The 23,160-nt window shown below is 51.7% G+C and overlaps 1 protein-coding gene across 1 annotated transcript in view; it reads right to left on the bottom strand.

The window, feature by feature from the left end:
- RALGDS (ral guanine nucleotide dissociation stimulator) overlaps positions 1-23,160 on the bottom strand; it is a 102,458-nt gene extending 79,298 nt beyond the window's left edge. The window contains exon 1 of the mRNA XM_034793293.1: positions 22,589-23,160. Coding sequence (XP_034649184.1) covers positions 22,589-22,609 — 21 coding nt within the window. The 5' untranslated portion in view covers positions 22,610-23,160. The remainder of the gene's footprint in view (positions 1-22,588) is intronic.

Raw genomic sequence — 23,160 nt, forward strand, 5'->3', positions numbered from 1 at the left:
ATCCACGAAGGAGGTTTCATTCCCCTTCACTGTTCTCCCAACAGCTCTGATAGGACGGGGAAACTAGTGACCCTATCCCAGTAGCTTTGAAGAATGGCTTCACCAGGGATCTTCAACAGGTGTGGAATGCAGAGATTGCCCTTGCTCATGACAGTCACCAAGCCAGCCACCTTCCACAAGGATCCCCAGGAGCTTGGGTATATGGCCATAATTCCACCGCCTCAACCCACTGGCATTGATGGAAGTCGTGTGCAAAGATCCTGGTTCCTCTGATATCAATGGACAAGGCTCTGACCCAAAGCAAGTGTCACCCGCTAGCCTTGTACCACATGGAAAGGGTTGACCTGCAAGTGCCAGCCCCCTCTCGACCCAGCAGAGAGGCCCGGCCACAAGACGCCACAGCTGGTGGGAAAATCCTCCCAGCTGGAGCACTTTACCCAAGTCCCTGGTGGAGGCAAAACTCCGATTCATTCTCTGCCACTTTGCTATTTAATTTTGCACAGAAGCTCGGGGTTGATTGTTTCCTGCAGGTCCAGCCAGGCAGCTGGCAACCATTGTTGGGAAAACTCCGCTTTCCAGTAAAGGTCTCGTCAGGAAAGGAACGACTCCAGGGAAGTTCACCAGGGATTCCTACGCAGGCCCCCATGGGCTCTGACTGGTCCTCCACTGCCCTAGTGATAGACAACTGCCTGTTTGGGACATGCACCTCTCCCAACGAAGGGTGGTTGTTCACTCCCAAGGTCTTTTATGAAAACGCTCCCAGGTTTTCAGCTGTGAGACTGATTGCCCAGCAGATCCCTGCAGAGTGTGAGGTTTGCTCATCGTCAATTCAACTTAGGGCACTGAAGCTAGGGTTTGGAAACACAAAGGCCTTGTCTACACTAGAATTTTAGCCACTGGAGTAGCTGCGATGGTGCAAACCCAAAACATAGACACCATTGACAAAGACATGGTGGCACAGATTTATACCAGGTGACTTAAAAACGCAGCATAGCCAAGGTCTTAGGGGAGTAGACAGCTCACAGGAGACTGCTCACCAAGGGTTGCACAATCTGACCTGAAGGTTTTACAAGTCAAACATCAAAGGCTCCATGATATTAAAGAAATCCCACAAAGACAATGGAAAGTTTGCTTTCCAAAGGAAATCACAACCCCGTGAGCTGTCTGCAACCCAAACATAGCAGCATCCTGCTCACACAGGAGAATGTGAAACTCAGGAGAAACACCTTGAAATGGACCCTTTTGTTTTCACTGCCCCAAGCTGATAGAAATGTAAATAGGAAATAAAACAGCCTGAGGAATGAAAAGTAAATAAGGTTTCTAAGCAGTTCTTCCCCTTTGATACTCAGCAGTAACAGAGGGAGGAAATCTGGTTCTATAAACACAGAAATCTTATCCCCACAGAGTCCCTCTACAGAATCCCCCTGGGTCGGACTAACAAAGAGCCTAAGGGTCAGGCTTACAAAGGGATTTAGGCACCTAGTGGGATTCACAAAAGTGCCCAAGTAGGTCAGGTCCCTAAGTCCCATTGAAAGTCAATAGAAGTTAGGCATCTAATTCACTTAGGCACTTTTGTCAATCCCACTTGATGCCCATTTGCATCTTTAGGCACCTAAGGTACCTTTGCCAATCTGGCCCTAAGGGACATAAGAGCACAAGTCGAATGGCGAAGGAGCACTTTTGAACATTCCACCCTCATTCCCCTCAAAGCTTATTTCTTCCCCAGGATCTCCATACACTTGGCCATTTCTGTTCCTTGCGTTCAGTTTCCTTCGGCAGAGGAGCAAGTCAGGAAAAACCCGTGTTGTTGCCAGTTGCCCTGAAGATGAGGATGTGGATTAGTTGACATGTGCTCCGTCTTCAATCAGAGAGAGTTACAACTCCTAATAAAAGGAGTACTTGTGGCACCTTAGAGACTAACAAATTTATTAGAGCATAAGCTTTCGTGGACTACAGCCCACTTAAAGCTTATGCTCTAATAAATTTGTTAGTCTCTAAGGTGCCACAAGTACTCCTGTTCTGCTTTTTGCGGATACAGACTAACACGGCTGCTACTCTGAAAACTCCTAATAAATTCCACTGCCCAAACGGTCTCTCAAGTCCATGGAACACCATGGGCTCCCACCACTCTGCAAACTCCCTTGCTCCCCAGAAGAGACAGGCACGTGAAAGTCATTTGTAACCAAGACCTTATGAAGCGCCTTTTAATAAGTACAGAGCGCCAATTAGCAATGCAAACTGAACAGCTAATGAGCATTAAACGGGAAAACCAATTAGTTTTCACGGGATTACTCCACGCCTTTAACACTTGACGTATTTTGATTTTTAAGCTCCTGTGTGGGTTGGAATTTCACACCAGGACCTGAACGTAGCGGAGATCCCAGTCGCTATCGTTACTTAATTTCAAATAGAAAATGAGCTGTTGGTTTTGCTCACCATCAGTCAAACAGGTATCTAGGAAATGGCAGAGCCGGGCTCCGTCTCCATGGAGATGACCATATGCAATAACCGCCTAACCGATGGAGCAAAATAAATAAATAAATAAATAAATAAATCTGATACAAATGCATCTCCAGCAGCCTGTTTTGTTTGGGGGGGGAGGGAGTGAAACAAAGGGGGTGTTTTTGGGAAATGGCATCAAAATGGCAAAGGAGCAGCTTCTTACACTGGGACAGGAGAGAATGGCAGGCATCTATGGACCTAATTTCTGCTTCTAAATGCATCTTCATTCATCAGTTAAAAAAAAAAAAAAAAGGAGCCTCTGTTGCTTGCAATCCAGCTGCCTTATTCAACGCTAAAGTGCTTTATCCAGCTGAAATAAATCCCCCAGGAGTTGGTAACATTGAGCTGTCATGAAGGGTATTTCATCTGGAGGAGGAGAAGGGGGGTGATCTTTACTTGGGGTTGCTATGGTTACAAAATGTATTGAGTTTCCATAGAAAACCCCCTGCTTCTGAAGAGCTTGTAATCCGCCAGAGGGCATTTCCGTAGCCAGTTCCCGGTTTCTGGGTGCGGTGACAGACAGAGGTACAGGTCGTAATCCTTGTCTGCTTCATCAGCAAGATGGGGTTGAGTGACAGAGACCAGACGAACGTCACACCATAGAACACACGCACACGCATTGCGCAGAGGCAGGGATGCACGTGTCCTATGCATCCATCCAAACACTCCCCCAACAGCCCACCATATGCATGCAGACAGACCGACCCCACAAATATGCACATGAGCTGCATGCATGCACTAATAAATACCTCCACATTTCTTTGATAAACACGGCTGCCCCATCCCATCACTCACCCTGGCTGCCCAGATATTAAAAACCAAAACCACGTGGCAAACCGGAGCCCTTCTGCAGCTGCAGGGATAGGCAGAAACACAAAGGCCTCTCTGCAGGTGATATGATCCCTGTTACGTCCCTTGCCCTCTATTCCCGCCCAGGGCTGGTGCCTTATCTGTGTGATTGAGTCAGTTCTACAGAACATCCTCTGTATTTGTTGTTGTCTTCCCTGGACATGGACAGTCATGGAAACCGGCCCTCCATCCCCCACCGAGCACTGCCTACAAAAGGATGTTGTCAGTCAGTGACTCACTTCTGGACGGGGACACCGCATCTGTCTAACAGCTGTTCTTTAACGGCCTTGCCTCCCAAATGACATCTGTTGTCTTTTCCCCTCCAGCCCTGGTGCTTTGCCCACACTCCCAGACACGCCTAGCATTGCTCGAGTCACATGGGGCACCGAGTGGGTGTCAGCCAAGGGAGGGGTTGGAAACTGAGCAATCTATCTTGCTGTTTACCTGGAAACCAGCTGTCTGCCAACAAGGTACAAAGGTGTCCGCTATTCACTGTGCTACCGGCCAGGTTACCACCAACCCGGCACACAGCGAGAGCGAAAGCAGATGGATTTTTGACTGCATAGTGGGGAGGGAGATTAGGATTCAGTCCTGTGACTGCCACAGGATGGGACATGGACTCTCGCTTCCTGAGCTCAGAGGGTTGGGGAAGGGCTAGTCTGGCAGGGCCAACAGCTGGGAAGCAGAATGGTGTATCCAGTGGGGCAGGAGGTAGTTCTGAGCCACAGGGTGGGGAGGGGGGGAGAGCAGATGCAGTTTGCAGTTTCGTGACCCTCTAGGGCCATTTGTTTTGGGTCACTGTACTCCCTTGAGTTCATCACTCCCACCCCCTGCTACCCCCATAACTTGAACCCAGCATTTCCCTCCACCCATGGCAGATTCATCCTAAAAACCCAACCATCTGTTTTCTCAGCTAAAGGGCAGCCTGTGCAGTGTATTAGGGATCTGTGAGCCTCCCCTCACAGATCAGATCACAAATAGGGATCCTATAGACAGGATATAGACTGGATTTACTGCTGCATTCGATTTGTTTTTCATACTCCCTCTCCCTGCCCCCCAGCCTCTCCCGATCCCGAGAGGGAGAGTCAAGGTGTCAGACCTGCAGTGTTTGGGTTTGGTATTAGGTCACATGGGTTGGCCTGTCCTGGCTGGCCCTGGTGACTCTGACTCTCCCCTCCCCATGCGCGTGCGCACACACACACACACACACACACACGCAAACGCACACACACACTATTCCATCTAGGTGAGACAGCAGCAGCTGTCAGAGAGGAATCCCCTGTCAAGTGCGGGGAGCATTCCTGAGTGGGGTATAAACACCATTCCAGAGCCCTGTATCATTCCTGACTAATCCCGCCCAGCCAAGGGGAGTAACACCAGTGTGAGCTCCCTGTCCCCCCCCCCCCCATTGCCTTCCTGAGCCTTCCCTGCGCCCCCGGCACTAGCACCTGCCCAGCTCTGCGGCTGGAGCAAAGCTGGGAACGCTGCGACAGACCAGAGTGCCAGCTGGCTCCACTCTGCCCAGCTTGCTTCAGCCGATTGTTGCGCTGCATATGAATACACCAGCCCCGCAGCTCCCCGAGCAGCACCCCCTGCAGGGTGCTAGGCCGGTGGGGCTCATTGTCATTTCTGCCCTGGATTGACCCCCATCCTCCTGGCCTCCTGCCTCACCATCTTTCCAGCAGAGGACTTCCTGAGATTGACTGTAACGTCTGCCACCGACATTCCTTTTAGCAACCAGAAGGGGTGCTACTGAGCAACAAAAGGCCCATCCCACCTCCACAGCTGGGCTGTCTCCCCAGCACTCCCAGCCCTTCCCAGGAAATCCCAGCAAAGGAATCCGGTTTGGATTCTTCCCCATCCAATCATGGCGTTCCCAAGCATCCAGAAGGAGCAAGGGGTGGGTAACAGCAACAAGCGGCTGCTTCCCGCCACGTGCAGCCCCTTGCCCCTCTAGCCAACCTATTTCCCCCTCTCTGCGTCTCGTTAACACTCCCCCGAAGGCATCGTTCCTGGGGAATGGGGGGAGTTGAGAAATAAGAGGGGTTTCTCAGGTACACACGAGAGTCTAGGCACCCGGGGAGCACACAGACAGCCCCATCAGAACCACTCTGATCTGCTTCCCCATTGTGCTCTCATAGGGGACAGGCCCCCCCATTAGGGCCTGATGAGGCAGAGAAGCTGTGCGGCTATGGAGCAGGCGATTAGCCCCTAGAGTTGGCAAAGCCTGATGCATTTGAAACTCCCAAGAGCCAGGAAAGGACCTTTCTCTGGGGCAGATGGAGAGAAGAGGAGACCATTTAAAAAACGGGCACCCATGTGACACAGGCGTGCACAAGAACCAAGGGCACTGTGAGCAGAAACTATGCAGTTGCACGTGCAAAACAGGTAGCTCGAAGTGCAGTGCCCTGCTTGGGCCCAAGCAGGAGCAGAGAGGGGTAAAGCGACAGCTCTGAAGGCCCCACACAAGGCAGCCTCCCGCCCCCCCAAACACACCACCCAGCCAACCTCAAGCCTGCAGGAGCTGCAGGGCCCAGGAGCCAGTCTGGCGGCAGGTGAGGCTCTGGCTGCCTTGGCCGGAGAATCCACAGGTGCCCTGGGGCTGGGAGAAACGAAGACACAAGCAAGCTGCCGCCATCTCGACAGTTACCAATTATCATTCCTCTGCAAGGGCCGCGGAGACGGGATTCCTTGGATGTCAAGGGAACCTGCGCACCTGGGTGATGCAGTTCGAACCCCAGCAGGGCGGGGTGCTTCCCCGTGTGCGAGCACACACGTAAACGGGTGTCCACCGGAGAGCGCTGTGTGCAGGAAGGGTCCTCTCCTCACAGCAGAAGCACCCACAAACTCACAGGCGTTAGGCATGGCCGGGCCTAGGAGCCTCCTTCCTCTCCCAGTCAGCGCAGGATTGTTCCCGTCAGCACAGAGTTGCCTTCTCCAGGGCTTAGTCTCGTTTCAAAAGGACCCAACTGAGGAGGCTGCTACTGCCTCCCTCTGGAGACCATTCCGCACTCCAGCCCATCGCACGGGAGGACGTGTTTCCTGATCCTAATACTCCTTTTCTTAATTTCATTCCATGACTCCTAGTTCTACTCCCTTGCTCCACCTTTCATAGCCCTACTCCTTCCTGGGTGCTTTATAGCCTCCAGCTATCAGCAGCCTATTCTTACCCCCCACCCTCTTAGTTTGACAGATGGGGAAACTGAGGCACACATAGGCTAAGTGACTTGCCCAGGGACTACGCAGAGCGTCTGTGGCAGAGCAGGAATTGAACCAGGGTCTCCCATGGCCCAGACTAGCATGCGAATCACTGGATCATCCTTCCTCTCCTAGCTGGAGCAATAGAAGAGGCAATACGTATGCATAGAGACGTATACACCTCTGTATGTGCTAAGCACGTATGGCGCTCTTTTTTCTTGCCTTCTCATTTCTGAGCCCCTAGGACACACTTAGGTCACATTTTCAAACTTTTCTCCACAGCCACGCGAGCTAGACCCCCCCCCTTTTTTTTTTAAATGAAAGCTGAGAGTCTCATAGGGCTCGAAGCAAATATTGTGACATTCGACAGCACTACAGCAATCTAAATAGACAAAAGCCAGGAGATCCTACGGGCAGGAAACTGAGGCACAAAGCAATGAAGTGCTGTGCCTGGACTCACACAGGAGGGCCATCCTTCCTCTCAGTGCTTGCTTTGCAGGTCTGGCCTTTTCAACAGGTTTCCATTTGACAGGTGATCCATTCTTTTACCATATCTGCTTCGGGTGGGTGGATGGAAAGTGTGTGTCATAGAGACAGATTCTTTGAGCGGGTTCATTTTCTACTGAGAATTTCCTTTGTCGTGCGCACAAAAATTTAGTCTCTCAACATCTCCCCAACCCTTATCGCAACAAAGAGCTGCCCAATATTGCTGGAGCCAATTCCTCGAGAGTGCGGGAAGCTGAACCTTTCCGCAGACCTTTCCCTTTTCCAAGTTGGCTCAGCCGCACCCAGGGAGCAGAAAGGGAAAGTCACTTTCGTTTGCATCTCTTCCTTTCCCCTCGCAGTCTGGCTTTATTCCTACACTCTCGCTAGGAGAGAGGGGAGGCAGGGGAAGGGCATAGTGGGGCAGGAGGGCTGTCTGCTTTGATGGACACAATCCAGGTGTTGCAAAGGTCCTGCCCTGACCTCCTTGACGGCTGGTGTCAAATATCAGTTCTCCCAGGCCTGGCCGGCCTCTGGAGCACAGTAGTTCAGCCTGCCACAGAGAAGCCTGGATCCCTGCCTGGTTCCCAACACCCGCCAGTTCTGCAGCCACTCACAGATTTGGGACTGGGTGAGTTTGCGTCAAATACCTCTGTTCAGTAATTGCACTAGCAGGGGTCCCTCTGCAAAGCTACCACTCAGTCCAGGGAGGCTGGCTCCAGATGTTTTATAACCAACAGAGAGATGGGGCTGCTGCTCATTTACCAGGTCTGGCAGGAGGATCCCCCTGGCCCAAAGAAAACAGGTGCCTTGGCTCCCTGGACTTCAGCACCAAGCGAGGAAGCCACTGCAGTGACTGTATGAGATGCATGAAAGCTTCTGCCCATGGTGCATTCTGACAACCCCGAAAGGTCATCGAGTCCAGCCCCCTGCCTTCACTAGCAGGACCAAGTACTGATTTTGCCCCAGATCCTTAAGTGTCCCCCTCAAGGATTGAACTCACAATCCTGGGTTTAGCAGGCCAATGCTCAAACCACTGAGCTATCCCTCCCCCCATGCATTGCAATGTGGGACTGGGCTGGGAAGGCTGCCTCAGGGGGTCCTGTCCATACAGAGGCCAGCTGGAACAAGAGCCATCATCCCAGGCACTGCAGCCAACTGGGACCACCCGACGGGGAGAACCCCATTGGCAGCTGTTGTGGGTGGACACACAGAAGCTCTTACCATGTGGGTTTAGCACCAGCCCTCAGAGGGCTTGAGCAGCAAGGGAAAGGATGCAGGGACCCAGTGCAGACAGCTGCCTACCTGTCCATCCTACACAGGCTCCACTCTGGGTCTTCCACTGGCATAACCTGAGTGAGGTAGGAGGGAGCACAGCTAAGGCTTGGGGCCACCTAGTGGCACACCATTGTAACTGCCATTCAGGTCAGGCCTGGGGCGGAGCATTGATTTCTGTTGCTTAACGACAGGAAAGCTTTATAATCCTATTAACTAAACACCCTTTCAAAGAGCATTGGAATGAGGATGGCGCAAAGGGGGTTATGTAAATAGCAGAGTGTTACAAAGCCCCGGAACACGGCCTGTTGGCTTTATCCGAGGCTGGGTGAATTCCCAAAAGCAGAAAAACGGTGGGTGCAGCTGCAGGTACAACTGTCTCTTGTAACCCCCCCACCCCAAAGATACTGGGTTCTCCTGGGGAACACCTGCTTAGGCCTTCAAATCACTAACCCTGACGGGTGAGGCAGCTGTTAGCCCCCCACCAGGCCAGTGGAATTTATGCTCCCAAGGATTCCAATACAGTTGGTTAAAACATTGTGCAGCTAGGTGATAATTTGTGTCCCATTATGATGAAAGCGGCTGTTTCCCCATGAGATTTAAAGTGCACAGCACCACCTACTACAGAGTAAAATCTCTAACATCCCACGCATGTAAGCTCTCAATAGCACTGTCCAGGTCTGGATCGTCTTATACCCCGCCAGAGATTCTGTACACACTTGCAATGGAGTTTATTTAGGTTTCAGAGTAGCAGCCGTGTTAGTCTGTATCCGCAAAAAGAACAGGAGTACTTGTGGCACCTTAGAGACTAACACATTTATTAGTTAGTTTATTTACTGATTCATAGAGCCCCTGCTGCAATCCTCCGAGTGCTCGCCGAGTTACAAACTACAAGAACCTGAACCCCGTCAGTAAGGACTCTTTGCACAAGAGCTACTCACATATGTAAGAGCGTGCAGGAATGGGGCCATACACAGTGGAATTGCTTCACTTCATGCCCCACTGAAATGCAGCCACTTTTCTGAGGCAATAGGAAGGCTGGTCAAAGCGTTTCCCCAGGCTGATTTGACAACAGCTAAATGTTTTGCAGGAACATAGAAATTCCCACAGAAAATATCAAAAAGGATGAAAAGTTTCATCATGATAAAGGTCAAAAGATTTTGTGACTTATTTTATCAGTGGAAAGGAAGTATTTTTCAATATTTCATTTTTCAAAAAATTCAGAGATTTCCACTTTGCATCCCCACTCGGGACAAAACCAAATTTCGGAATTTCCTGCCGGACTTAATTCTGTTTTGCAGCCAGCTCTAGGTGCGAGGCAGGGGAGATACAAAGTCACTGCAGTCGCACCAGCAGCTCTACACAGGAGCTTGAGGGACAAGAAGCGAAGGAAAATCCTGTATCCTACTGAGCCAACAAGGAAACGTTGCTAGGCAACATGCGATGACTGGGATTTGGCCAAGCCACTGGGGCTCAGGCCCAACTCTTCTGAAGAATGCCACTGGAGGAGTTTTAATAATGGCAGGCAATCCAAATGTCAGGCTCTGCCTAATCTCAACGACAGCAATTCCCACATCACAGCACCCCCGCAGACTCCCCCCCCCCTTTAGTCATTCACTTATGCTGGGTAAATGCCAGGCCTCATATTTTTCCAGCTTGGATTATGAATATGGAGGCTTAAGCTGTTCTCTTTGTGCACCGCAGAAGCGTGAGAGGGATTGGCATTCCAATCATTCCCATTAACCCCCAGAGGGGCTAGTGCCTGATGGGCCAGTCCCTCTGAAGGGGGCTCTTTCCCCCTATTTGAACCTGCTCTCAAGAACACTGGCTGCATCCATATAACTCAGAGCATGTGGCCTTCACCACCAACAGCGGATGAAGGTGGGGCGCCAGGAACCCTTGTGATCTGAGGCGCCGCACTCAGAGGGGGCTGGAGTGCAGCAGGTGAAAAGGCAGAGTACAATGGTTCAAGCTGCTGCTGGGTTGGGGAGCCTCCTCTGGGATAGAAGAGCAGGAGGAATGGTCTGTCCGGGCAGATCTGAGTCCCATTTAGCCTTTGGGATGAAGCATGCCTAGTGGTTAGAGCACAGGGCAGTGAGTCAGGACACCTGCAATCTGCTCCCTGCTCTGCCATTGGCTCACTGTGGGACTAGGGCAGGTTGCCGCATCACTCTGTGCCTCAGTTTCCCCGAGGACAGAATGGGAATGGTGATATCGACAGGCCCTGTGGGGCACTGCTGTTGTTTGTAAAGTGCTCCTAACGGAGAAGGGCAGAGTCTCAACATTAATCTGTCTCTTGTCACAAGAATCTGGCCTCCCTGAGGGGAGTGACCCAGTCTTAGCCCATATGGGGTAGTGTTGTGACCATCCTGCCTGTGCTGTGACTGGGCTACAGAGCCACAGGAACTGGAGTATACCGATCACAACGCAGCACAGCTCACTCCAGCCGTGTTATTTCAGTGCCCCTGAGGACAGCACGGCTGCCAGGAACTCCCACCCCATTGCCATGGAAATGTGGAAGCCTGCTGGGACTTTCAACCACTGCCAAGCAGAACAGGCCCCACTGCTCCAGAGCACTTGGCCGAGTAATAGACTCACAGCGTTTCCATCTCCTGCCGGCCCGAAGGGCACAGTGCAGCACTCGGAGGCACCTCTGCTGTGGGGCCAGCATGGAGAAACACCTTCTCCATTAGCAAGGGCCTTCCCGCTGCCCTGGGTTTCGCCTCACCTTACGCCTCCTGGCAGACTTTCCCGCTCTGTCCTTTCCCTTCTGTCCTCTCAGCACCTCAGTGCAGCCGGGCTAGGTCACCACATGGCTCGACCAGCGTACTTCAATCCTGCCCTGCAGCACCCCGGCTCCTCCGGTCCTTGGACCTGCACCCACCGTGCACACAGAGAAACCCCTGCAATTCTTACCCACAAATCCACCAAGCTCTTCCAGCCCGGGGATTCCCCATAGCCAGGGCGGATACAAATCAATTATTTAAAAAAATAAATAAATTAAAAAAATCTAATTTTTTTTAATCTAAATCAGATTTTTTTGACAAAATGCTTTTTGAGGGGAAAAAAGCAATTTAAAGATAGTTTTAATGAAGATACATTATAGCTCAAAGATATCTCATCATGGAATAGGGATTATAAATTCTAATTCTATAGTATGAGACAATATATTCATGTAATGTTTAAGAAAAGTTTTGTAAACGAGTTCCAATAGTTCATGGATTAGGGACCCCATTTTATGAGGTTCCAGGGGCTTCTGTATAGATTATTTAGGTTAATCTTTCTATCTACCCAATGGGATTCAGTGCTCAGTCTAGAAGATACCATTAGAGATGCTTAGTTTTGCAGTTCTCAGACTGTGGATTTGTGTCTCCAGAGATAACATGCTTGTTAACAGCAAAAAAAAAAAAAAACCTAAATAAATAAATAAATAAATAAATAAATAGAGGTGAGAAATAACAGACCTCAACCCTATTGTCCCTCTCCAAATTTGTGTACATAGAGTCGGTCCCTTAACTCACTCTAAAAGTGCAATGTTTCAAAAGTTCAATGAATAGAAGATTGTTGGGGGCGGAATAGATCTGGACAAGGAGAAGAAGTCTGGAGATGAATGTAAGACGGAAGGGACAGGCAGTAGAAACAAAAGTGAAACTGAGCGGCATATTCCAGAAGTCTTGAGGTCTTTCTGAGTGTGGCCTTCATTGATTTGAGATCTACTGTACCATTCTCTCACTAGAAGGAAACACTATAATGGCAGCAGGCCGTAAAAGAGACCCAGTTTGGGAATAAGAACCATTCAAGAAATATGTTTGCTGATGATGTTTTAAAGAAAGTCACACCAGTGAACTGGTGGAAGTCACTTAAGCACTTGGATTCAGAGACTGTTGAAGCGATAATCTCACTTTTAATAGCAGTAGCTTCTTTTGCCGGTGTAGAAAGAATATTTTCTTCCTTTGGACCCATTCATTCCAAATTGAGAAATTGTTTGGGACCTGAAAAAGCAGGAAAGCTTGTTTTTCTTTTCCAGATTGTGAACAAACAGGAAAATGAAGGTGAAGACGACTGAGTTAGCTGCAGAAGCCAATATTTTAAGTTTCTCATGTTGACCTGGCTGACATAGTCAATTTAATTTTTTTTTTAATATTTCATTTAACTATTTTAGTTAAAAACAAAATTTTAACAAAAACAAACCTGATTTTAAAAAACTTGAATGTTTACCTAAATTCAAAAATTCATATGCTTGTTTTGTTAAAATATCATGTTTGCTGTTGAAGAAAAAAATCCAGAATACATAATGTTGTTGTTTTAGCTAAATAAAAAGATTTAAATGTCTGTCTGGTGATGTTCTCCTCCTAATACAGCATGGCAAGAAAATCCTCCGAATATTAATGATTAACTGATGAATTGGAGATTGTTCACTTCCCAATTACTTCATAAATATCTGCTTCAATTACCTTTGGTAAATGAAATAACCAAACAATCATTCATTTTCTGATATAGCTGTAAAACTAATCTGAAAAGTTTTCAAAATAAATCACTTAAAAATGTATAGTGTGTACCTTCTAAAAATGAAACCTACATCTATCTCTGAGTTGTGAAGAATATGCATTAAGGTTATAACAACCAACAAGAATGCACTTTTATGTAGAAATCCATGATTAAATTGAGTCTTCTTGACTAGTGATTTAAATCATGATTTAAATCAAATCCACCCTGCCCATAGCTCTGCCAATGCACCACTATCCCAACCGGCAGCCTTCCCATCCCCTGCTATTCCAGCCCAGGGCTCCTCATGCACAACTCTGCCAATGTTCCTCAACCCGAACCCGGTGCACCCTCTGCTATTCTTGTCCAGTGACCCCCGCCAAGGGACCTCAGTCCTGACTCTCAGCCCCGCTGCTGTTCCTCTTTCCTGACCTTTTACCCCCAGCTATTCGAGCCCTGGCCTTTGCCTGATCCCCAAGCGTCAAACCACCCTTTCCTGGAGGAACCAGACAGAGGCCGAGCCGTCGGCCAAAATACTGTTCACTCAAAGCCATTCTCGGAGCCAGGTCTCCATAACCCACTGCGTCAGAGAGCATCCTCTGGATGGGCCATTTCCTCCTTTCTCAGGGAAGGAGCCAGAGTTTGCTGTGCTGGCCTTTCACTGACTTGCAATCATAGGTTCCTTCCCAAATTCCTGTCACAGTTATTTACACTAGCAAAGTCTCCAGCCAGCACTCCTCACTGCTGCCCTGGGAGGCTGGAAGCGCAGGCCGCATGGGCCCATGAGCACAGAACACGCTTGCAGAGCGGCTGTTTCGCTCCTATGGCAGTAAACACACAGCGGGAAATCTGGCATCAGATGGCAGCAGTGAGACCAGGAGTGCACAACAGGACGGACCCTGGAGATCTTCACAGGGGTCCAATACAATCCCCCTAGGCACAGCGAGACACCTCTGAACTCCCCACCCCATGCCTCCTCAGGTGCAAAGCTGATGGGCAGGCCAACCCATTCTCTTTCTGCAGGACGACTTGTCAAGTTCCAATGTGTTGGATGCGACCTTTACAGAGTTCACGTCCTGTCTTCAGAAGGGGCAGGGCATTTTTAGCTGGGGAAGGGGTGCAACTTTGGAGGAAGGGGGAGAAAAGGAGCATCAGGTTCTCATCATCCTGAGAAACTGGCGAGGAGTGGAGAGGGAGATGGCATATGTCGAGGCAGAGGGATAATAATAGGTAGCATGAGCCTTGGGGGAGGCCGTGCCCAGCTCACGGCGTCTTTCCTCGAATCCAGATGCAGAAGAGCGTCCCCTGGACAGTTCCATCCAGAAGTTTAACCACCACTCACCCCCATTCCTCCTGTCTTCACCACCTCCTCACGCTCTTTGCTGGGGAAGCTCAGGAAGGCTTGGAATCCAGGTTGGGAAGAGCATCCCAGAACTCTGCCACCAAGCCTCAGAACCTCAGTGAAGCTCCCAAGGCTCCAGGACTGGGCTGGATGCACCTCAGGTACAGGGTCCCACGTGGCGTCAGCTTCCAGTCATGGCTAGAAGCCGGGGTGAGGGGCGGGGAGAGGGTTGGCTGATCATATCAGAACCTCAGACAATTTGGCTCTGTAATGGGCGTGGGTTTGGGTTGGTTCCTATTTCACCCCTGGGTGCTTTCCCTCATCCTTCACCTCCTCTGTCTCACTGCCTCTCCCCTTAATTATCCCCCTGAAGACACTTCTCTCTAGGCAACATAATGAAGGTTGTTATTCTGCTTGGGACAGACAGTGCAATGGAGAGACAGCCCACCTCGCTGCCATCCCACACCCACCCTCGATTGCAGATGTCTGCCAGCCCTGGGCTCAGAAAGAAAAGCCCGGCACAGTAACCCAACATCCCATCTCTGTCCAGCTCAGCCATACTCTGAGGAGACCAGCAACAGAGGAGGAGCCAGAGACCATAAATTTGTCAGGGCACTACAACGATATCCTGAATGGATGAACTCCCGCTGTCCACACCAGGCCTCCAGGGAGCAGGAGCTCTGTCTTGGAAGCCTGTGATCAATGACATGCAGTCGCCAGGCAGCCCTTGACGTCAGCTCATGTCTACAAACATTTTTTTTGACTGATGGCCAAAGCGCGCAAGGCAGGGACACAAAAGAAAGTGGAGAACAGAACATCCGATACAAAGGAGAAAGCCAGCTCGATGGCTGTTAGATGTCCCTCCTGGGATGAATGCACAGTCATTCTCAGGCTGCTTTACGAGCTAATAGGGCCCAGAGAAAAGTTAACTCAACTAGCGGCACAGATCCCTGGGGAATACCACATCTGCAATCCCACCACAGACCTGATGGGAATTCATCCGTGATACTGACCGGGGCTGAGCTGGCTGGACATTCCCAGCCACGGCTAACCCAGCAACAATCAAATGTCAATGATAGAACAAAGGGCCCCAGCAAGGACCAGCCTGTTCTCCCCGCTGTTGCCACTAAGTCATTTGGTAAGTGGTGATGGCGGGGAACGGCTCTATGCAGAGAGGATCTGGGCATGTGGTAAATTTGGTGCACTTAGCACATTAATGGCTGGCAGCTGGAATTTCTTATAGCAGCCTCTGTCGAAAGCCAATAGCGCGAAGTGCCCTCCGCATTGCTGGGGCCTCTTCACCCAGATCTCTTTAGCCACCTTGTAGGGCAGGTCAGTTTCCTTCCAGGCATCACAGTCCAGTGAACAGAGCACTGGACTGGGAATCAACAGACTGGGATTCCAGTTCCAGCTTTGCCACTGACTTGCTGTGTGACCTTAAGCATGTCATGTGACCTCTGTGTGCCTCCACTTCCCTTCCTGACCTTCATCTTGTCCATTTAGACTGAAGCTCTTTGAGGCAGAGACTGTCTCACTAATTGTACGTGCGGTGCCCAGCACAGCAGGCCATGCTCTCAGTTGGGGCCTTTGGACAATACTGAAATACAGATTAATAATTAACCATCAGCTGAGAGCCCTTATGTCCCATCTATGCTACAGTCACCTGGGTTAAACCATGGGTCCCAAATGTAGGCTTCCACTCACACAAGCAAGAGCAGAGTACGTTCTATCACGGTTCAGCCAAAGGCACCGCTGACGCGAATACCAGCAGCACAGGGGCTTAAACCTAGAGAGCAGACAAAGGCAAAGGCGTTTCATGCAGCCCCAGCGAGGAGTATGTTTTGTATGGTAAGCTTTGTGCCAGGCTGCCATAAAAATGCCCCCAATCATCTGAACCTCAGAATAAAGCAGTGGGATACTATGGTGATGAGGGCCTTGGTATCTAAGTACTTATACGGCCCTCGTCACCATAGTAACGGAGGGCCGCATTCGGAGATTCATGCCCTAGAAGGACCTCAGATGAGTGCAGGTGAACAGTGCATTTTAAATAAGAGATGGCTGGGACAGGGCACCTGTGTAGCTCTCTCCTGTCACTGGATGTGTCCCATCAGCACTAACAGGGGGTTCTGCACCCACCTCCATGGCAGAATAAATCCTGCACATGCAAGGGAGAACTCTCAATGCAAGGGGAGGCTGTTCCCTTGACAATATCCTAGCCCCACTATCGCCCGAGCCAGGGAGGGGTTCTAACTCCAGGCCCCAGATGCGAAGGGACAGGAGTCACTCCTGGGTCTGTTCTCCGCTCCACCAAGCCTGTGTCTCAGCATCCCCCTCTGTAAAATGGGGATAACAATACAGTTCGACCTCATAGGGATGCAAGACATAAATGCTCATGAAGCGCTGGGAGGTGGTGCATGGAGGGAAGGGGGCAGAGAAGGGCAAAGGATTATTCTGATGGGTTGAAGTGTCCTTGAGGAAAAGAGGTAATCCCCGTGTGCTGCTCCTTACATGCTGGTTTTCATACCGTTCTCTTCTACATTCCAGCCACAGCAGCAGGGCCCCCATTGGTCCCCAGCTTCATGTGCCAAATGAAGGCTTGGTTTGGCTTTTCCTAATCAAATGGTAGATCTGTCTCAGGGGTGGCAGAGCCGCATGCTGTGCTCACCCATGGAACAGAGGAGTCTCTGAATCACAGCACCCGTTACTGAGATCCTGGGAGATAGGATTCAAGTGGAAATAATCCCAACAAAATGCTGAAGAGAGCTTTGGTTATTAAGATAACCACCTTGGGCAAGAATATCCTGGGTACACTCCAATTCCAGTCAGTCCGCTCTGCCTTCCTAAACTCTCTGAAATGTAACCCTTGGGTTCTGGGATGTTCACTCAGTTGTGTTAGCTGATCTCCAACATGGGGGAGTTCGGTACATTCCACATACCTAAGCCCTCCTTGCAGTTTTAGTGGGATAGAGGATACTTCTTCACTTCCTGTCCTAAACTGGGGTAGTGTGGTACTTAAAGAGTTGCCAGGCCCCACCCCAGAAGTTGCGGCATTTCAACGCTGGGTGAAGTAACTTCTGTGCATAGTTTATTAAGCACTCTGTGGTCATTCAGTCAGAAAGGTACTTTGGGCCTGATCCAAAACCCATCAAAGTCAATGGAAAGATTCTCACCAAGGTGAGTGGGCTTTGGATCAAGACCTCTATAAATAGTACCTAGCGGCTATATGGTGCTTTTAATTAGGGGATCTCAAAGCCCTTTACAAAAGGAAGGTCAGTGTCATTATCTCTGTTTTACAGATGGAAAAACCGAGGCACAAAGCCGTTACCATGACCTCCCTGAGGTCACGCAGCAGGTCAGTGGCAGGACTGAGAATGGAACCCAGATCTCCTAGCTAAGTGTGCATGGGACAGCCTCTGCCTTGCTTAATAAATGCAACTTTGTATTAATGATCACAAAAGGGTGACCAGCTAGCAACTGTGAAAAATGGGGACAGGGGGTGAGGGGTAATAGGCCCCCTATGTAAGACCCAGCCCTGAATATCGGGACTGTCCCTATAAAATCGGGACATCCGATCACCCTAGATCACCACCATCAATGGCAACGCAAACCTTGTCTTCAGGCAGCAAGGCCTTTGAGATGCAAAGATCGTTCTCCCCAACCTTCTGCCAGCCCCTCCTCCGGGGAAGTCCAAGCCCCTGTGTAGACTGAGGCTACTCAAGCGTGATGAGGAGAGCCACAGGGACCCGCCAAGCTCAAGCCCTGGAGGTCCGTCACATTTCCCAGTGGACTCATGAGAGGTGACCAGCTGATATTCCATATAGAAAGCAACAGCGCCACCTGCTGGACAGTCAAGCTCTTCAGGTGCAGCAGGTCAGAGACCTCCTGGGTCATTCCTAGGCATGGGGCACAGCTCATGATGTTCCTAGTGCCTGTTGGATGGACCTGAGTCCCCCATACCAATTGTGGGGGTGTTGCACTGCCCAGCCGCCCCAACCCCATGGTGGTTCCATTCCTGTTCCAAGAAAATAGACCCGGATCAGAGCAGCCGCCTGTAACAGTAACATCAGAGACAAAGGGTTGTAGGACAGCGACAATGGGGCTCAACCCCCAGAGACAAACCCCAACCTCTGGGCACATCCGAATCAGGGTCCAAACCTCACAGGGCTCAGGGCCAGCCCCTGTGATAACTTCCAATGTTCAAACAATCGATCAGGAGAGGAGAGAACTGTAGTGGGAACTGTAATACTGCACACAAAGGAGCCCTCTCTGCCCTCCAACAGACCCACATGACATCGATGCAGAGAGAGGAGCGCCCCCTAATGAGCCACCGACACCACTGCCACATGTCTAGAGCCCTCCCAAGCACCGACCTCTCCCACCATGGCCATGGCTTGAGGTGGGGGCTTGCTGCAGCCCTTTGGGAGCCCAGCTCTGCTTCCCCAACGCTGTGAGCGGTCTCCTGTGGCACCAGCTCCCTGGAGGGTTGGGGATCCGGGAAGGGACCAGAAATCCTCTCTCTCCCCCTTTCTTCTAACCTTTTACTGGTGTTGATTTTTCAAGAATGATTCAACAAATGACACCCTCAAGCCTGATTACCCCGAGGAGGGAAGGAGGGGGTTGGGGAGGCATCACACTCAGCCATCAGCTCCCTCCCTGCTCCATTTATCCACTGCGCGGGCTGGCACTGGGGACGCGAGTGCACACACTGGCTGATGCCCAGATGGCTGCAGGTCATGGGGAGCCTCACGATGCAGCATGACCTCTTACCTGTGCGCCCCTAGCACCACGGGGCACAACAGCAGCTCCCAGCCACGGCAGGACCCCTGTAGCAACTGCATTTGTCTACAGAGAGTCGCTAGCCAGGAAGACCATGTAGCACTTGGGCAGTGCCCTTTCACCTCCACCATCCTGGCTCAGATCCCAACCCATCCCACCTGCTTCCTGGGCACGTCCATCCGCCACAACCCCCAGCCAGAGACCAGCAGCACAAACCGCTGCTTGAGGCTTACGCCCGGGAGCCGGGGAGCTGCTCAGCTCCTATCGAAGGGAATGGGGACTGAGCCGCTCACTGACTGGCTGGGTCTCCTCCTCCAGCAGTGGGATGTGAGGCAACCTGTGGCTTGATCCTGTCCTTCACTCAGCGCGGTGAGCAGCAGCAGGACGGGGGCAGAATGGGTCAGGGACACTGTGCTAAATCCCATCCAGCGACACCTTCATATAAAGCAACCGAGAGTCCTGTGGCACCTTTAAGACTAACAGATGTATTGGAGCATAAGCTTTCGTGGGTGAATGTCCACTTCATCGGATGCATGTCATATAAAGGCGCTTGTAGCCAATCCAGTGTGGAGAGAGAGAGAAGCAAACACCGCCTGGGACAGTCTTTGTCAAAATGGGCAAACAATCCCCCTTTCCCATCAACATCCTGCAGATGAACCAGCCCCGCCTCCTGCCTCCCTGACAAAGGGGAGCTGGGTCCACCCAGCATCAATCGAAGCTGGTCGATGAAGCCATAAGCCGCTCTTTTCGGAAGAGATTAAAACCAAAGTCCTCGGACTCCTCCCCATTTCTGCCCATTACGGATCCCATGATACTGACACTGTGCAAGTGTCAGCGTGTCACCCTGCAGTCCTGGGCCATTCCAGTGGGGGAGGGTGGGCGTGGGGGACAGGACATTCAGCTTCTCTAAATTGCCCCTGCACTTTCAACTGAATATGTTGGTTATCTGCCCGCCCCCCCACTTCAGTTGGGCTCTTCTCCTCCTACTGCCCTAGGCTGGTGTGTGTAGGAGGCTGGCTAGCGACTCCTGTTCCATGAGTGAGCTCGAGGCAATGGCAGGTGAAATGTAGACAGCAGGTTGGCATCCTCCGGAATGATCATTACTATAGCGATGTATTGGAAACCCAGCTGGAGTCTGTGGGCAATGCAGCTTTCTCCAGGATTCCTACGCAGGGCCGGGAACGCTGCTTCCCACCAGCCTCCACAGCCCCACAGCCCAGCACAAGGAGCGCAGCAGAAATACGCCGAGTGACAGAAAGAAACACAAACCCAAAGATACTGGGAAAACTGGTCTTGGAAAACCCCAAAGGGGCTCTCCGAGCAAACTGGGCCCTAGGGGGGAACCCCCACTGAGCTACAGCATAAGGACAACCATTGCCACACGTCTGCACAGCTTGCCTTCCTCCCCCTGACCTGCCAGCACCTGGTGTCTAAAGGGGCTCCCCTGGCCCCTGATTTGCACCCACATTTGGAAATAGGGGTCCCAAATACACCAGCTGAACCAGTCTGTGAAGGACTCAGGATGTCCCCACCAGGACCTCATGCCAGCTGGACTCCATTGTGTACCCATTGCCAGCTTTCCTTGGTACCAAAGTCCAAGCCCCCACAGAGTCATTCCAGGCCAGGCTCCCCTTTCTGCTAAAGTTCAGGCCAACACTAAAGAAAAGGAACTGATGGGAGTTTGGTTCCAGCCTCGCTCGCCAGCCCTTGGAGATCAGTGTGTTATCAGAGGCACCTCCTGTTTTGAATCTGTCAATGCAACAATCACTCCCTTCTCCCCAAAAGCCCATATAATTCCTCCAACAAAGGGAGAGGCAGGGATCTCCCTTCAGCTGACATTTTGCCTCCTGCTCTAGGAGTTGACTTTAGTCTGGAAGTCACTCGCTGGACTGGTCCATCTAGAGGGGGCACATCAATCTAAAATTCACACGGCAGGCCCTCCTCCTGTGCATGCCACAGGCAGAGCCCAGAGACCCTAGGCAGTGCTTCAAGGCTGACCCCATGGAGGGGGTGCTTCCACACTCAGGGCCAGATTCTCTTCTCACAGGCACAGGTGTAAATCCAGGGGGAATTCCACTGAGGTCAGTGATGTTTCACCAGTCTAGGAGAGTGGAGGAACAGGCCCCTCAATGTGAGGGGTTGGTGGGGGAGCTCAGCATCCGGCCCCAGGTATGCATCTGTCTGAACGCTCAAGTTCTTAGGGGGTTAGCTGACTGCTGAAGGGCGGGAGTGGGAGGAAGGGGCCAGTTGAGGATTCACACCAATCCAGGGCCCACTCTCCAAATGTTTCCAACTTCAACCCACTCCCAGAAATAGCACCAGAGGGTTTGAGACCCTGCGATTTGGTTGCCTGGGCCCCATTTCACCTTGAGCCTGCCCCATCAAGGCGCTGGGACGGTGCAGAGAGTTTGGGGCATAAGGACTATGCAAGGGGGCCTGACACCTTCTAATGTCTCTTGGGCCTAGTCATTGCCTCTGTGGCTCCAAGCCCTGCACCTAGTGGAGCAGAGTCTCACCATTCAGGAGCATTTGCTGACCACCAGTTCTGAAGCGTCTCTTGGAGGGGTTCTCAAACTTCATTGCAGCACGACCCCCTTCTGACAACAAAAATTACTACCTGACCCCAGGAGGGGGGCTAAAGCCTGAGCCCATCTGAGCTCTGCCACCCCAGACAGTGGAGGGGGAGGGGGGGGGCGCAAAACCCAAGCCCCACTGGCCCGGGGGGGGGGGGGGAGGGTTGAAAAGTGAGCCGAAGCCCGAGCCCAATCCCCACTGACCCAGGCAGGGGGCCTGTAACCTGAGCCTTGCCACACAGGGCTGAAGCCCTCAGCCCCAGACTGTGGGGCTCAGGCTTTGGCTTTGGTCCTGGGCCCCAGCAAGTCTAACACCAGCTCGGCAACCCCCATTAAAACAGGGTTGCAATTCACTTTGGGGTCACGACCCACAGATTGAGAACCGCTGGTCTCTAGTTTAAAAGCACCTGGTCTCTCCCATTTCCATGACCCACCTCCTTCGGCACGTGCAGTGGGTCTTCAGCCATTTACACAGAGACCAAGAACTCGGCCTGGGCAGCTCCCCTGTGGTTACTTCCCCTTACCGAGCATGCCGTGGTTTGTTCCCCTTTTACAGCTGTCTGTCCCCTGTCCCCACCCATAGCATGCAAGGCCATGCCCCCCTTACTGCCACTGTGCCCCATGCACACAACAGCCCAGGGGCCAGCCGACAGCAACAGACATGTGGGGCTTTAACAAAACGTTCAACAAACCCCTGCTGGAAACCTCGGGGATGCTGTCATGTGGTGGCGGAAGCCGAGTGGCTGCCTGGTCAGGGTTGTACCCTGCACACGTATCTATAGGAAATATAAATTAGCACACGGGCCTTCTGAAAGTAAACGTGAGCCACCTCATCTGACAAGACAGTTTGGGGGCAGCGAAGGTGGATCCACTGATCTATCCCACGGCTTCTAATTAACACAGGTGGTTTCTACTGACCCTGGGCATCCTGATGCAGCCACAGCCTGGGTAAGACCTGGCACCTGGATCTCCCCAGCGATGTGGGTATGAGTGCCACCTGGGCTGGTGCCAATCCAGGACATCTAAGTATTTATCCCGCTGAGCCCACTTTACTGGCATAGAGAGACAAGGGCAGCACCGCGGAAACCCACCCTGCCAAGCTCACCTGCGTGTCGATCATCATCATCTCCCTCTCATCTCCTCGGTGGGGTCCTCACGGAGAAAGGGGTCCAGAGGCCTCGATCCCACCGGCTCAGCCGGTCTCTCCGGGATTCAGATGGAGGGTGGTCTGGCTAGGAGGGGTGAGGGGAAGCTGGTCCTAGCCCCCACCCCAAGCCCTGCTGGGTCACTGGCTGCCTTCCATCTCCTGGCGCTGGCAGGAAGGAATCCCCCGGGTAAGATCCCTGGTCCGGGCTGAGAGGCTCAAGGCGTTGACAGACTAGGAGGGGCAGGTGAGGAGCCGGCATTCCCGACACAGGGCTGCCGTGCTCACATTGCAAATCAAAATCACAGCCCGAGCTGCTCGGAGCTCCACGCGGGATCAGCGGGATCCAGGGAACCGCAGGCCGCCAGGAATCTCCAGGAGACACATTTCCTCGGGTGGGGGGGGCTGTGTCAGTTTCCCATTGTCTGCAAACAACCCCACGGAGCAGCAGCAGCAGCTTTGCACCTTTAGGAAAGCTCCCAGTCCCTGCCTTCGCCTGCCTCTTCCTCCTGCGGGGAAATCCAGCGTGTGGG

This window comes from Trachemys scripta, chromosome 17, assembly GCF_013100865.1.
Source record: "Trachemys scripta elegans isolate TJP31775 chromosome 17, CAS_Tse_1.0, whole genome shotgun sequence".
Taxonomy (NCBI): domain Eukaryota; kingdom Metazoa; phylum Chordata; order Testudines; family Emydidae; genus Trachemys; species Trachemys scripta.